Genomic DNA, 16,054 nt, shown 5'->3' with positions numbered 1-16,054 from the left:
ACATGACCCCATCCATCCTCCCTTCAATATGGTGCAGTTATCCTGTTCCCTTTGCAGAAAACCACCCCCAAAGTGTGATGTTTCCCCCACCATGCTTCACGGTTGGAACGCTGTTCTTGGGGTTGTACTCATCCTTCTTTTTTCCTCCAAACACGGCGAGTGGAATTGATACCAAAAAGTTCTATTTTGCTCTCCTCTGACCATATAAGCATCTCCCATGCCTCTTCTGGATCACTCAGATGGTCATTGGTGAACTTTAGGCAGGCCTGGACATGTGCTGGGTGAGCAGGGGGACCTTGCGGGCACTGCAGGCTGTTAATCTATGACGGTGTAATGTTTGAGACTGTGGTCCCAGCTCTCTTCAGGTCAGTGACCAGGCCCTCCTGTGTAGTTCTGGGCTGACTCCTGACCTTTCTCAGAATCATCCTTACCCCACGAGGCGACATCCTGCATGGAGCCCCAGACAGAGGAAGGTTGGCAGTCATCTTGTGTTTCTTCCATTTTCTAATAATTGTGCCAACAGTTGTTGTCTTCTCACCACGCTGCTTGCTTATTGTCCTGTAGCCCATCCCAGCCTTGTGCAGGTCTACAGTTTTGTCCCTGGTGTCCTTACAGCTCTTTGGTCCTGGCCATGGTGGAGAGGGTGGAGTGTGATTGTGTGGACAGTTGTATTTTATATAGGTAATGAAAGGGGGACCCCAGCTGTAAGTTTTCTGTCTGGAATACCCCTTTAAATTAAAGGGGCTTAGCCCATTGTGGCCCTTTTTATAGATCGTTGTACCGGATCAGATTGGAGCATCTATAGGAAAAGTCCTTTTCATGTGAGTTGGAGCGGCGAGATCCTATTTGTTTTCTCTAATTCATGGACTTTTACCACAAGTTGTGATCAATAAGATGCCGCAGTTCTGGAAACTTTGTCTCCCCCAAAACCCAATGTACAAAAAAAAAAACTTTAAGAGGGAAACTTTGCAAACTTGTACACACTGGGGGGCTTCAAGGGGGTATCACGAGTCGTACATCATCGCCCACATCCAGTCACAGATACAGCTTGTCACCCTGAATCACCTCGTGGCCCGGGAAATATTTTCTAAACCGCCTGTAATAGAAATAACGGCTCATCCCGACTGTGCCGCCATTTTTTCTCCGCTCTCCCGTCGTCCCTCCGCCGTCCCTAGTGTCACCCCGTTTCCACGCCAGGATGCGGCATCACGTGGTCATTAACGACGGCAGATTCGTCACGTAAAATATTATTCTTTCTGAAAAGAATAATCAAAATTCCTTGGTAAAAAAAAAAATTCCTGGAGGAGAATCGATGTTTTCTAACAGATACAGATTTTTTTTCGGGGGCAATTTATAATACAGGGGGAGGAGACGAATCTGCCGCGAGTGGCGCTGTGAGGGGCTGAGTTTACACGGGCAGGGCCGCTGCTCCCTGAGGAGACTCCATTGTTTCCCGCGGCTCGGAAGGAGCGTCCCGGGCTCGGTACCGGCCCCTGACTGCTCAGGACATCGTGTAGGCGGCCCCGGATAGACCTGGTGGTGCCTGAGGAGTCTATCCGCCGGAGCGGCCACACCCCACAACCGAGAGCCCAGACTCGGGGCCTAGTCGTCCGTTCCTGGCACCGGAGCCTCCCGGCAGCCCCGGTGTAGCCTTCTGCAGTGACTGGCGATGACACACAGCTGGGTAAGTGTCTGTAGCCCTTCCCCCCACGGCCGTGTAGAGATTTTACCTTTAATTAAAGGGATTGTAGTAAAATGTTATGAAATCAAATCACATAACATCCATCAGTCGTGTGACCACTGCAGCCAATCACTGACCTTACTGGTGATGTTTAGCTATTGACATGTGACCTCTCTCTACAGGGGTCTGTGATTGGCTGCAGTGGTCACGTGAACGGGTGGCTTCCCTCTACGGGGGTCTGTGATTGCATGCAGTGGTCACGTGAACGGGTGACTTCCCTCTCCGGGGGTCTGTGATTGGATGCAGCGGTCACGTGAACGGGTGACTTCCCTCTACGGGGGTCTGTGATTGGATGCAGTGGTCACGTGAACTGGTGACTTCCCTCTCCGGGGGTCTGTGATTGGATGCAGCGGTCACGTGAACGGGTGGCTTCCCTCTCCGGGGGTCTGTGATTGGATGCAGCGGTCACGTGAACGGGTGGCTTCCCTCTCCGGGGGTCTGTGATTGGATGCAGCGGTCACGTGAACGGGTGGCTTCCCTCTGCGGGGGTCTGTGATTGGATGCAGTGGTCATGTGAACGGGTGGCTTCCCTCTCCGGGGGTCTGTGATTGGATGCAGTGGTCACGTGAACGGGTGACTTCCCTCTACGGGGGGTCTGTGATTGGATTCAGTGGTCACGTGAACGGGTGACTTCCCTCTCCGGGGGTCTGTGATCGGATGCAGTGGTCACGTGAAGGGGTGACTTCCCTCTCCGGGGGTCTGTGATCGGATGCAGTGGTCACGTGAACGGGTGACTTCCCTCTCCGGGGTCTATGATTGGATGCAGTGGTCACGTGAAGGGGTGACTTCCCTCTCCGGGGGTCTGTGATTGGATGCAGTGGCCACGTGAAGGGGTGACTTCCCTCTTTGGGGGTCTGTGATTGGATGCAGTGGTCACGTGAAGGGGTGACTTCCCTCTCCGGGGGTCTGTGATTGGATGCAGTGGCCACGTGAACGGGTGGCTTCCCTCTTTGGGAGTCTGTGATTGGATGCAGTGGTCGTGTGAACGGGTGACTTCCCTCTCCGGGGGTCTGTGATTGGATTCAGTGGCCACGTGAACGGGTGACTTCCCTCTCCGGGGGTCTATGATTGGATGCAGTGGTCACGTGAACTGGTGACTTCCCTCTCCGGGGGTCTGTGATCGGATGCAGTGGTCATGTGAAGGGGTGACTTCCCTGTCCGGGGGTCTGTGATCAGATGCAGTGGTCACGTGAACGGGTGACTTCCCTCTCCGGGGTCTGTGATTGGATGCAGTGGTCACGTGAAGGGGTGACTTCCCTCTCCGGGGGTCTGTGATTGGATGCAGTGGCCACGTGAAGGGGTGACTTCCCTCTTTGGGGGTCTGCGATTGGCTGCAGTGGTCATGTGAACGGGTGGCTTCCCTCTTTGGGAGTCTGTGATTGGATGCAGTGGTCGTGTGAACCGGTGACTTCCTTCTCCCGGGGTCTTTGATTGGATGTAGTGGTCACGTGAAGGGGTGACTTCCCTCTTCGGGGGTCTGTGATTGGATGCAGTGGTCATGTGAACGGGTGGCTTCCCTCTCCGGAGGGTCTGTGATTGGATGCAGTGGTCACGTGAAGGGGTGACTTCCCTCTCCGGGGGTCTGTGATTGGATGCAGTGGTCACGTGAAGGGGTGACTTCCCTCTCCGGGGGTCTGTGATTGGATGCATCGGTCACATGACCGGGTGACCTCCCTCTCTGGGGGGTGTCTGTGATTGGATGCATCGGTCACAAAACTGGGTGACCTCGCTCTGGGGGGTCTGCGATTGGCTGCAGTGGTTACGTGACTAGTGGACGTGACGTCATTGCCGCAGGACTGAAAGAGAAAGGAGTCATCCACTTTCACAAAGCTTTCACCTCCCCAACATGAAAAAAAAATAAAGCTTTCCTCACCCTTACCAGGTTCCGTTGCTGCTCCCGATCTCCATTACTTGGCGTCACGTCATCGCTGTTGTCAGGTACTGAGCTCAGTATCTTGTGCCATCTACAAGGGCTGAACTCAGTGATTGGCTGCAGCAAGGTGACAGACGGGTACTAGCGCTGGACCTGGGGTGGGTGAGTAAAGGACAGTCATTAGTGTGGGTGTTGCAATGAGTTGTATTGCAAATATATATATATATATATATTGTGTCCTGATGTGTGGTAATGTTTGTTGGGGCTAACACCTATGACCATGCAGGTGGGGTGAGGGACCCTACGGTTGAAGGATGACCCTGTGCACTGACATAGACCACAGTGGGTCCCGACATTAAAGGGTTATTCTCATAAATGGATATTTGATACAAGCAGTTTACCAATTATTCACATTTTAGCTCTTCTTTAGATAGTAACACTTTTGTTTGCAGTTCATTTCCTTGGAAACCGGCCACTGCTGGTGGACAGCACACTACGCACAGTGCTTAAAAGCTCTTTTTTCCTACTGCGCTTTAAGCACTAATTTAAATTTTAAAACCCTGAAGAACTTTTTTTCCATCATCAGACGATGACCGCTTCAAATCTGCAAGGAAAAACTAAACAACGTGAGATTTCCGAAATCACATTCACTTGACTGGTACTGTCAAATGCTGCTTTTTTCCCCTCAACAAATTGGGGGGGGGGGGGGATCGCGCAACCTGTGAACATGCCCTTTTGGTCCTTTGTGACCTATTGCTCCAATATTTTGGGTCTGGAGATGTTACCAAGTATTGAATTTGCATTTGCTAGTGACAGTGGTCTATATAAATGTCTAATAGGAGTGGGCTCCATCACTAGGACCCTCATCTGTCTGTGATATAGAGCGGTACCTGCACATGTTGCTGTCTCTAAGGCCATGTGCACACGTTGTGGATTTTGCCGCGGATTTTTCTGCAGCGGATTTGGAGAAACCGCAGTGCAAAATCACTGCGGTTTTCACTGTGGATTTTCATGCGGTTTCTTCTGCGGATTCCTCTGCGGGTTTTCAACTGCACTTTCCTATTGGTGCATGTTGAAAACCGCTGCGGAATCCGCAGAAAGAAGTGACATGCTACTTCTTTTTTTCCGCAGCGTTTCCGCGCGGCTTTTTCCGCAGCGTGTGCACAGCGGTTTTTGTTTTCCATAGGCTTACATGGTACTGTACACCGCATGGAAAACTGCTGCGGATCCGCAGCGTCAAAACCGCTGCGGATCCGCAGCAAAAACCGCAACGTGTGCACACAGCCTAAAGGTGCAGATGGCCGTATTACTCGCGCAAAGATCACAGTCCTCCTCGGACTGTCTGCTTTCCTGACCTGAGTGTGACCGCTGAGGTCAAGAGAGCCGATGGCCAGTCCGAGGATTGTGATGCGATCCTTGGATGAGCAATATGACCGTTTGATTGCTCCCTAATTCTTATTTTGGGAGCTCCGAAAATTACCGAGTGTCCTTGTTTGGCAAATTTTGTAGCGTCCTTATAAAATGAAAGGAGAGATGCACCGTCCCTCCGTTCACATGAACGTGTAACTGGGCTCCCTTGTCAAGATGTCTTCAGGATTTGCATCTCTTGGATATTATGGCATATCCTGCCTATGATGCCATACATGTCCCAGATGAGACACAGGGTGCCTACGTTAGATCAATGGGCGTCCATGTCCTGAGATCCCCACCGATCAAGAAAAATACTACAAGGGAAGAAGTCCTCCAGCATGAGTGTGCACACATAGAAAGTAGGAGCCCTTACACCACTATCTGCTCGCTCATGCAGGTGTTGTCTGATGCCAATGTTAACTCCGCTATTTATTGGTCCCACCTATATGAAAACTGGGGGTCACTTGCTAAGATAGCTGCCGCCTCCAGGGGAGCAATGCAAAAGTTAGGGTTATCTGTGCGAGTGCTTGTATTCCTCAGTAACTTCTATGGACGTTGCGCAGATGGCAGAGCGCATTTTCTTGCTTGTTTCTGCAGGGTGACCCCTTCGCCTCTGAGACCCTCGCCTATCAGACATTAATGCATTTATCTTGTTCTATTTTTCATTGCAGATGTAACATAATGGGTATGGACTTCGATGTCAAGACATTTTGCCACAACTTGAGGGCCACTAAGCCTCCTTATGAATGTCCAGTGGAAACCTGCAGAAGGATCTATAAAAGCTACAGTGGCATTGAGTACCACCTGTACCATTACGACCATGACAACCCACCACTCCAACAGCAGACCCCCATCAGAAGATCCAAAAAGAAAGGCCGGCAGCCTCGCTCTGCCAACAAGCAGTCACCTACTCACTCCGAACTGTCCCAGTCGCCCAACCGAGAGGTGATGACGTACGCGCAGGCCCAGCGGCTGGTTGAAGTGGAGCTCCATGGACGGGTGCATCGGATAAGTATCATGGACAATCTGGATGTGGTTTCAGAAGATGATGATGTTCCAGAGGAGGCGCCAGAGAATGGAAGCAATAAGGAAAACAACGAGACTCCAACAGCAACTCCGAAATCTGGAAAGCATAAGAATAAGGACAAAAGAAAGGACTTCAATCATCACCACAGCTCGTCCACGGGTACCACCCCAAAACTTCCTGAGGTCGTCTACCGGGAACTGGAACAGGAGACGCCAGATGCTCCTGCTCGTCCTTCCTCTTATTACAGGTAAGCTGCAGCAAAACCTTCATTATTCCCAAGACTTTAAGTTGATGTCTTGGTTTCTTCATTAATTTCTAAGCATTGTTTCGCTAAGATATTACCGTACATTCTCGCCACTACTTCATTTCTTCTCTATGGGCCTGCACTGTACTCGACGATGTTCAGCAGGTCCATAGAGGATGAATGGAGCAGTATGGATCATGCACGTCCACCGCCTCATTCTAAGGGGGCATTAGAGCCCTGTTCTTGGGATTGGTAGGAGTTGGGGGGCCCTCACTGATCCACAAGTTATGACCGCTCCGTTAGATAGACAATAACGGTCATTGATGGCTACTACTCTTTAATGAGGGTTTCCCACCAATGACATCTGTGGCATTTCCATAGGATTTTCTCAACCCTTGATCCACCATGTGAGGTGACTGCTACATCTGTGCAGAGGTTGAATGGACTGGTGGCTCCATGTGTTTAGTGGTTTCTTACTCTAGTCTATGGAAGTTGAAGGAATTGATGCAACCATTTCCATAACTGCACTAGTTTTGCTTGCGCTGCCATTTTTTTTGGATCATTTCTCAACTCTTGTGTACAGATTTTACTCTTGCAGGTTCATTGGCTCATCTAAATATTTTAAGATCCTCGTTGCATCCTACTAATATTAAAATGTATTTCTTTATCGCCTCTCATTGGGGGACACAGGAACCATGGGTGTATGCTGCTGCCACTAGGAGGCTGACACTATGCAAATAAAAAAGTTAGCTCCTCCTCTGCAGTGTACACCCCACCGACTGGCATTAAACTCTTCAGTTTAGCTTAGTGTCAGTAGGAGGTGGACACGGGTCTTTCATTAGACCCTTATCTACCTCAATGTGCGTCGTTTCCTTTACAGGTTTCCCTCCGGGAAACAGGGTGAGCAGTCACACCTGTAGTCCCAAAAAACGGACTATGAGTACGGCGTGTACTGCCACCCCGTATCCTCATAGATCCCTTTCCAGGACCAAGATCCTAGCACAGAAGCGTGCTCAGAAGTCCGGTCCTGGTTCCGTCCCCCACCCACTCGCCCACCAGAGCCTGTCGGTCGGCGGAGACGAGGACGTCCATTAGCCCCTGGACGTCTCACCCCCTTTTAAGGTTAGTACCGGCGTGGGATGTTTTTAGGTGAGTATTCTCCCTTCCCATCCCAGATCTTTGTTAGGGGGGTTCTTGTTAGAGGCTCCCTGTCGTTTTCTTACCCGGTCATTGACTGTATCTTCCAGTGACGGCCGGTATTCTTTCTCCCTTTCTGACAGGGGCCTTCTGTCTCACGGGGCCCCTTTTAGGCCACCGCGCTCTTATCCCCTGTGGCCGGATCCCTAGACCGGAGGGGACACATCCTCAGCAGCCCTGCAGGCGGTCGCGCCGCTTCTCGCTGCGGCGCATTGTTCTGGCGCCGCAGGGGGTTGTTATCTGCGGCCCCTTCTGCGGCGCAGCTCTGCAGGCGCTCGTGCCGCTTTCCCCTGCGGCGCATCGCTCTGGAGGGTGTTTTTCTGCGGCGCCCTTCAGCGGCGCAGCCTAGCTGGCCGCGGCGCCTGCGGCTCAGCCTTCCTCTCGCCGCATCGTTCCGGTGCGCTATTTCGGCGCCGCGGCTTCTTTTCTCGGCCGCCGGTGCCTAATTTAGGCCCCGGCTTCGGCCGGGGCCTACTTCCGGTTTGTCGGCCTCTCCATTTCCGCCTTCCTGCAGGCGGGTTTTTTCCCGCCCGACATTCTGCGCCCTGCCCACCGGCGCCTCTGCGTCTGGCTCCACCCCCTTCCTCGTGGATCTCTCGGCCGGTGTGCACCGCTTCTCTCAGCCCTCGCAGTGCCTCACACAGCGCGCCACGCTCCTTCACTCGCATCTTCTGTGACTCAGCATCGCAGAATCAGCACCTCAGGGAAGTCCTCCGCCGAGGACAAGTGGGACATCTTCCAGGACCGGGTCCGTGAGTAGCTGCACTGCAGACTGACACCCTTCTCTGCCCCACTGTCCCCTAACCCACTGGCATCTTCAGGGATCTCTCAAAATGTCTTCTAAAGGGGGCCGCTCTCGTCCCCCTACTTCTTCATCTTCTACCTTAGTAACGTACTTTGCATGTTCGTCCTGTAACAGCAAACTTCCCTCAGGTCAGTCCTCCCCGCTGTGTCAGTCCTGCAGCAACCCAATTGTTCCCACCGCCCAGGATCCTCCGGCTGTTCCGCCCGAGAGTGATCCCCCCATCCCAGGCTGGGCCGCCTCTCTGTCCCAATCGGTGGCCGATTTAACACGGGTATCTCAAACCCTGGTGTCCGCGCTGGATCGGTTACCCCTGCAGACCCCTGCCGTGGCCAGCGGGTCGCAGAAACCGCCGCCCGAGACCTCCTTGCTAAGCTACAAAAGGTCCAGACAGGAACGTCGGTCTGAGTCCTCTTCGCGTTCCATCTCGCCGCACGGCCCTCCCCCGCGGTTGGTGTCCCACCGATCCTCCTCCCCTGAGTCAGGCGAGGCATTATCTGATGCGCCCTCAGAGGATATTTCGGAGCTGGATCCTAACCAGATCGCCACCATGAGTGAGACGGTCCAGAACCTCATTCGGGCTATAAACCAAACCTGTGGCATTCAGGATCCCGCTACGGAACCCGCAGATCAGGCGGTTTCGTTTAGACGGGCCAAACCACCTTCAAAATTTTTCGCTCCTCATCCTGAATTCGAGGAAATCCTGGCCAGAGAGAGAGAGAATCCAACCAGACGTTTTCAGAGGGGAAAACGCTTGGGGGTGTTATATCCGTTTTCACCAGAACTTACCGCCAATTGGACGGTCTCTCCCTCGGTGGATCCCCCTGTTTCCAGGCTGTCCACCAACACGGTGCTTCCACTGTCCGGCGGAGCATCTCTGAAGGATTCTAACGACAGAGTTATAGAATCCTTCGCGAAATCTGCCTTTGAAGCGGCTTCAGCAGCGCTATGCCCAGCCTTTGCTTCCACCTGGGCTTCAAAATCCATCTCAAAATGGGCCAAGGATCTACGGCGAGGTATCCTTGACGGGGCACCTCCCGCGCAATTGGCGGAACTTGCCAACCAGATTTCCCACGCTGGTGAATACCTGGTTTCCGCCTCCCTGGATGTCGCGTCGTGTGCGGCTCAGGCTTCCAGCAATGCCGTTGCCATCCGCCGGACCGTTTGGCTCAAGGCCTGGCAGGCGGACTTGTCCTCCAAAAAGTCCCTCACTAGTCTGCCCTTCCAGGGCTCTCGTCTCTTTGGTTCCCAGCTGGACCAAATCATTAAGGACGCCACCGGGGGTACAAGTTCTCTTCTCCCCCAGGCTAAACCTCGTCGCCCTCCTCCTAGACGGCAGTTTCGCTCCTTTCGGCCTTTTCGGCGTTTCGCTGCGTCGAACTCCTTTTCCCAGCAGCAACAGAGGCCACAGGCACGTCAAGAGAGGAAGGCGGTGTCCTTCAGGCCCACTCCGTCCTGGCGTCCTCGCTTTTCCCAGGGTAGATCGTCCAGGCCCAGGACTGGAAGATCCACCTCCGCATGACTCTTGGCAAGACTCCAGCCCAACTCCCAAGTTGGGGGGCCGTCTTCTCCGTTTCAGGGACGTCTGGATTTCCGCAGTAGAGGATGCATGGGTCAGGGAAGTTGTATCCTCGGGATACAAAATAGAGTTCGCCTCCCGACCCAGGGATCGTTTCTTCCAATCCCGTCCTCCAAAAGATCCCGCTCTGGTTCCGGGCTTCTTCGCAGCCATCGCTTCTCTGCTCAAATCCGGGGTAATCGTTCCCGTCCCAGAAAAGGAACGGTACACGGGTTTCTACTCGAACCTCTTTGTGGTACCGAAAAAAGACGGCAAGGTTCGTCCCATTCTGGACCTCAAATTGTTGAACAGGAGGGTTCGCCTGAGACACTTCAGGATGGAATCCCTTCGTTCAGTAATTGCTTCCATGGAGGCTCAGGAATTTCTATGCTCTATAGATATCCAGGACGCCTACCTACATGTTCCAATATTTCCCGGACATCACCGTTTCCTGCGCTTCGCAGTGCAACAAGATCATTTTCAGTTCGTCGCCCTGCCGTTCGGTCTCGCAACCGCGCCAAGGGTGTTCACGAAAATCATGGCGGCGCTGATGGCCATTTTGAGAGTCAGAGGTTTGGTTCTGTTTCCATACCTCGACGACATCCTCATCAAGGCTCCGTCCTTCGCTCAGGCCCACGAAAGCTTGTCCATTGTTCTCGACACCTTATCCCGTTTCGGATGGCTGGTCAACCGGAAGAAGTCCTGCCTTATTCCTTCTCAGCGCATCATCTTTCTGGGCATGCTCTTCGACACTCGTCAGTCCAGAGTCTTCCTTCCCAAGGACAAGAGATCCACCCTTTGTCGGGACATTCTCTTGCTCCAGGGTCCTCGGCCTCCCTCCCTCCGATCGGCCATGAAGGTTCTGGGGAGGATGGTAGCTACCTTGGAAGCGATTCCCTTCGCCCAATTCCATTCTCGACCCCTTCAGCAAGCCATTCTGTCTCAGTGGGACAGGTCGGTCTTCTCCCTGGATCGGCCGATCAGACTCTCCTTTCGGGTCAAGCGGTCTCTCAACTGGTGGCTGACGTCTCCTCTCATCTCCCAGGGCAGGTCCTTCCTTCCGGTTCACTGGCAGGTGGTGACAACGGATGCCAGCCTGATCAGCTGGGGTGCGGTTTTTCGCCACCTGACGGTTCAGGGCCGTTGGTCGCTGCAGGAGTCCGCGCTGCCGATCAACGTCCTCGAAATTCGGGCCATCTTTCTGTCCCTCCGCCATTGGGAAAGGATTCTCAGGGGCCTTCCAGTCCGGATCCAGACGGACAATGCCACGGCTGTGGCATATGTCAACCATCAGGGGGGGACTCGGAGCTCCTTGGCCCTTGCCGAGGTGTCCAAGATCCTCCTTTGGGCAGAGGCAACGGTTCCGGTGATATCCGCGGTGCATATCCCCGGCGTAGAAAACTGGGCCGCCGACTTCCTCAGCCGCGAGGGTCTCGCGGCAGGGGAATGGTCCCTGCATCCGGAGGTCTTCCATCAGATTTGTCTTCGATGGGGAACTCCGGATGTGGATCTCACGGCGTCTCGGATCAACAGGAAGGTTCCACAATTCGTCTCCAGGTCACGCGATCCTCTCGCAGTGGGCGTCGATGCTCTGGCCATTCCTTGGTCACAGTTCGAGCTGCCCTATCTGTTCCCACCCCTTCCATTACTTCCCAAACTGTTGAAGAAGATCAAAGCGGAAGGGGTGCCGGTCATCCTGATCGCCCCGGATTGGCCCAGGAGAGCTTGGTTCGCGGAGCTCGTCAACCTTCTCGCGGACGCTCCCTGGTGCCTTCCAGACAGGCCCGATCTGCTGTCCCAGGGTCCGATCTGCCACCCGAATTCTCGGTCGCTCAGTTTAACGGCGTGGCTGTTGAGACCGCGGTTCTAAGAGCGTCCGGCCTTTCGGACCGGGTCATTCACACCATGATTCAGGCTCGGAAGCCTTCGTCTTCCAGGATCTACTACCGCACCTGGAAGGCCTACTTCCGTTGGTGCGAGTCCAACCGCGTGCCGCCTATGGTTTTTTCCCTGCCTTCTCTTTTGGCCTTCCTTCAGGCAGGACTGGATTCGGGCCTGGCTCTTAGTTCCCTGAAGGGTCAGGTCTCTGCGCTTTCCATCCTCTTTCAGAAGACCTTGGCCTCTCGGCCACAGATTAAGACCTTCTTTCAGGGGGTAGCCCACGCCGTCCCGCCGTACAGGGCCCCTGTGGAGGCATGGGACCTAAACCTGGTACTGGACGTTTTGAAGGTTTCTCCCTTTGAACCTCTTAGGGAGATTCCTCTATCAGTTTTATCTTGGAAGGTGGCCTTTCTTGTGGCCATCACGTCCATTCGCCGCGTTTCCGAGCTGGCGGCACTGTCTTGCCGCCCTCCGTTTTTGGTCATTCACCAGGACAAGGTGGTCTTCCGACCTCCACCTTCTTTTCTTCCTAAGGTGGTTTCCACCTTCCACCTCAACGAGGACATCGTTCTACCTTCCTTTTGTCCAGCTCCGACTCATCCTCTGGAGCGATCGTTGAACAAGCTGGACCTAGTCAGGGCAGTGAGGATTTATCTGGATAGAACATCCTCTTTCCGGAAGACGGATTCATTTTTCGTCATTCCTGATGGCACGCGCAGAGGCCAGCCGGCTTCTAAAGCGACTATTGCTCGCTGGATCAGAACGGCAATTTTGGAGGCTTACCGGGTCAAGAACAGAGTGCCCCCACCTGGGATTAAGGCTCACTCTACCCGGGCAGTCGGCGCCTCCTGGGCGGTGCACCACAGGGCTTCCGCCCTACAGCTTTGCAAAGCGGCAACTTGGTCTTCCATCCACACGTTCGCCAAATTTTACAAGGTCCATACCTACGCATCGGCGGACGCCAGCCTAGGCAGAAGGATCCTGCAGGCGGCAGTGGTGAGTCCTCTGACCTGATGGAAGTCTGTTTTCCCGCCCTTGGGACTGCTTTGGGACGTCCCATGGTTCCTGTGTCCCCCAATGAGAGGCGATAAAGAAAACAGGATTTTTGGTTGCTTACCGTAAAATCTGTTTCTTGAAGCCTCCATTGGGGGACACAGCACCCTCCCAATGTTTTTGTTATATGTTCTCTGACTGTTCTCACGTTTACAGTTCTCAAGTTTGTGGTTATGGTTTTTCAACCTTGTTCTTTCTCCTACTGCTTTCTCACTAACTGAAGAGTTTAATGCCAGTCGGTGGGGTGTACACTGCAGAGGAGGAGCTAACTTTTTTATTTGCATAGTGTCAGCCTCCTAGTGGCAGCAGCATACACCCATGGTTCCTGTGTCCCCCAATGGAGGCTTCAAGAAACAGATTTTACGGTAAGCAACCAAAAATCCTGTTTTTAATGTGCAATAACTATATTGTAAGTCTTTTAGTGCATTTATATTTTGCTGTAGTTTTTATCCTGGTTGGCGAACACCTGATCTTTTGATTTTTAGCAATTTATTTTTGTTATCGCCTTTTTAAGGTACATCGAGAAGTCTGCAGAGGAGCTGGATGAGGAAGTGGAGTACGACATGGACGAAGAAGATTACATCTGGCTCGATATCATGAACGAACGTCGAAAGGCCGAAGGAGTCAACTTCATCCCACAGGAGATCTTTGAGTACCTAATGGACCGACTGGAAAAGGAGTCTTATTTTGAGAGCCATAACAAAGGAGACCCAAACGCGTTAATAGACGAGGACGCCGTGTGCTGCATCTGCAATGATGGGGAATGTCAGAACAGCAATGTGATATTATTTTGTGACATGTGTAACTTGGCGGTGCACCAGGAGTGCTATGGGGTGCCTTACATCCCGGAGGGACAGTGGCTTTGCAGGAGGTGTCTCCAGTCGCCATCCAGAGCCGTGGATTGTGCGCTGTGCCCCAACAAGGGAGGTGCATTTAAGCAGACAGATGACAGTCGCTGGGCCCATGTGGTCTGCGCCCTCTGGATCCCTGAGGTTTGTTTTGCAAACACGGTCTTCCTTGAACCAATAGACAGCATTGAACATATCCCACCGGCCCGCTGGAAGCTAACGTGCTATATCTGCAAACAGCGTGGCTCGGGAGCCTGTATACAGTGTCACAAGGCGAACTGTTACACGGCCTTTCATGTTACGTGTGCGCAGCAGGCTGGACTCTACATGAAGATGGAACCTGTGCGGGAAACAGGGGCCAACGGCACATCCTTCAGCGTACGCAAAACGGCCTACTGCGATATCCACACACCCCCCGGCTCCGTCTGTAAGCTTCCTGCTCTCTCCCATAGTGAAGGGGAGGAGGAAGACGATGAGGAAGAAGAAGAGGGGAAAGTTTGGAGTTCAGAAAAAGTGAAAAAGGCAAAAGCCAAATCAAGGATTAAAATGAAAAAAGCTCGGAAAATCCTTGCTGAAAAAAGAGCTGCGGCCCCGGTTGTCTCCGTTCCTTGCATTCCCCCACACAGGTAAATGAGTTATTACAAGCTAAACTTGGCGTTTGCCAGTCAGGTGTAATTTCTGTAATCCATGTCCCTTTGGCTTTTCTCCTGCACAGCAGCGTTCCCCCGACACCCGCAGTGCAGGGTCCCACCAACCGTCATGTACTATGATGGGGGAACACCGTTAATTATGGATTTCCAGATTAGTTTTCGTTCTTCATCCAGTGTATGCAATGTTTGAATCTAGAATTTTATTATTTTTTTTTTATTTTTTTTTCCTTCTTTTTTTCCTCTTTCCTTTTTTTCGTCTTTCTTTTTGTCTATGTTTTTCGTCTTTCTTTTTCGTCTTTTTCTTTTTCGTCTTTTTTTTTTTCTCCCTCCTGTTTAATTTACTCCAAATAACCGGTCTGTTTCCATAGCAATCTAACTCCAGAAATGCAGCTTTACTACAGTAATGGCTCGCTGTAGTGATTTGTCGTAACGACCATTACTGAAAATGTCATTTAACTATTTACTGCCAGGCGTCTTTTCTCTATACTTCCGGAAAACTGTTTTTCATTATTCATGGATTGTGCAGTGACATTTCTCGCTCTGCGGCGGGTCCTCTTTGCCACCTGCATCATTTATTTATAAAGCCTTCATTAATATTTTTTTTTCTTTTATGATAATAAAAATAAATAAATTATTCTTTTAGAAAGAGCAGCTACATGGCTTTACATGTGCATCTCCCTGCAAAAAAAAAATTATTTTAGACACCTATTTCACCGTAGAGACTCTACTTTATCTGATATAATACAATATAACTTTTAATAGTGAATTAAAAAGAAAGCACATATGTGAACAATACATAAATAGAGCCACCCCCATAAAATGCTGTGGAGTCGGAGCCCGTTTTGGTGGAGTCGGAGGTTTGGCTTACCGACTCCACAGCCCTGTCGAACAATGGCAAAAACTATCCACACCTGGAGGGCAGTTCCTCGCCCTATTCTATCACTGTCATATACCTGCCTTGCCGCTGGGGTTGGCACCCTACAACATAGCAAATGGAGCCATCAGACACCCCGCTCAGCGATGGCTGACCATTCTGGCCCTATTCGGCCCTGATGGGCGTGACCAAGACCACAATGGTCAAACGCTGCAAAAGAATAGGTAAAGTGCCAAGTGCATCCATATACATCAATTAATTCTATATACTTTATAAATGCTGGAACAAAAGGAAAATACAGAAGCAATGACGTGTTCATTCAGCCAGAATCTGTCTGGCCAGGACAAAGCAAATTGGCACTGACAAATAATTCACATCCAACACAAATTAAGGTATTTTTTTCAAGAGTAATTAATGTTAGAAGCTTTTTTTTTTATCATAACACTAAATTGCTATAATAACACTCAACGTATTTCCTCTTTCTTTAAAAGGTTCATCAGGAGTAATGCAGAAATGGTAATTTGGTATGAAAAAAATACTAAATTACTTATCTGCTAGTTGTCGTTATTTATCGCAAAACGATGTGATTTGTATGGCTGGTGTAATAAGGTCCTGAGCGCACGAGGTCCGTATCCTTCCGATAATGTGCACATTTCTGTATCACTCCTGATGAACCTTTTAAAGAACGGGGGAAAGTGTTGAGGGTTATGGTAATAGTGAGATGATAAAAAACCTTCTAACATTCTGCCTAATTGAAGACATCATTGTTTCTGTATTTTCTTTTTGTTCCAGCATTTATACAGTATATAGAATTAATTAATGTATATGGATGCACCTGGCGCTTAATCTATTATTTTGGAGTGTATCATCTAGCAGTTTGACCCATCAGGGCCGAA

At 51.4% G+C, this 16,054-nt stretch overlaps 1 protein-coding gene across 8 annotated transcripts in view; it reads left to right on the top strand.

Annotated features, from left to right (window-relative positions):
- Window positions 1–1,368: 1,368 nt before the first annotated feature.
- BRPF1 (bromodomain and PHD finger containing 1) overlaps window positions 1,369–16,054 on the top strand; it is a 34,289-nt gene continuing 19,603 nt past the window's right edge. For 3 of the 8 annotated variants that reach the window (XR_011314970.1, XR_011314969.1, XR_011314968.1), the window contains exons 1-3: window positions 1,370–1,684; window positions 5,696–6,298; window positions 13,301–14,260. Coding sequence is in view for 5 of the 8 variants with exons in the window: in XM_069736423.1 (XP_069592524.1) it covers window positions 5,706–6,298; window positions 13,301–14,260 (1,553 nt within the window). In the remaining 3 variants the exon portion in view is untranslated. Of the gene's footprint in view, window positions 1,685–5,695; window positions 6,299–13,300; window positions 14,261–16,054 lie in introns of all 8 variants that reach the window. The other 5 variants (XM_069736420.1, XM_069736419.1, XM_069736423.1 and 2 more) reach the window with 4 other exon arrangements.

The sequence above is a fragment of the Ranitomeya imitator genome, chromosome 8 (genome assembly GCF_032444005.1).
Source record: "Ranitomeya imitator isolate aRanImi1 chromosome 8, aRanImi1.pri, whole genome shotgun sequence".
NCBI lineage: Eukaryota > Metazoa > Chordata > Amphibia > Anura > Dendrobatidae > Ranitomeya > Ranitomeya imitator.
This window is presented reverse-complemented; position numbering and strand designations above follow the sequence as displayed.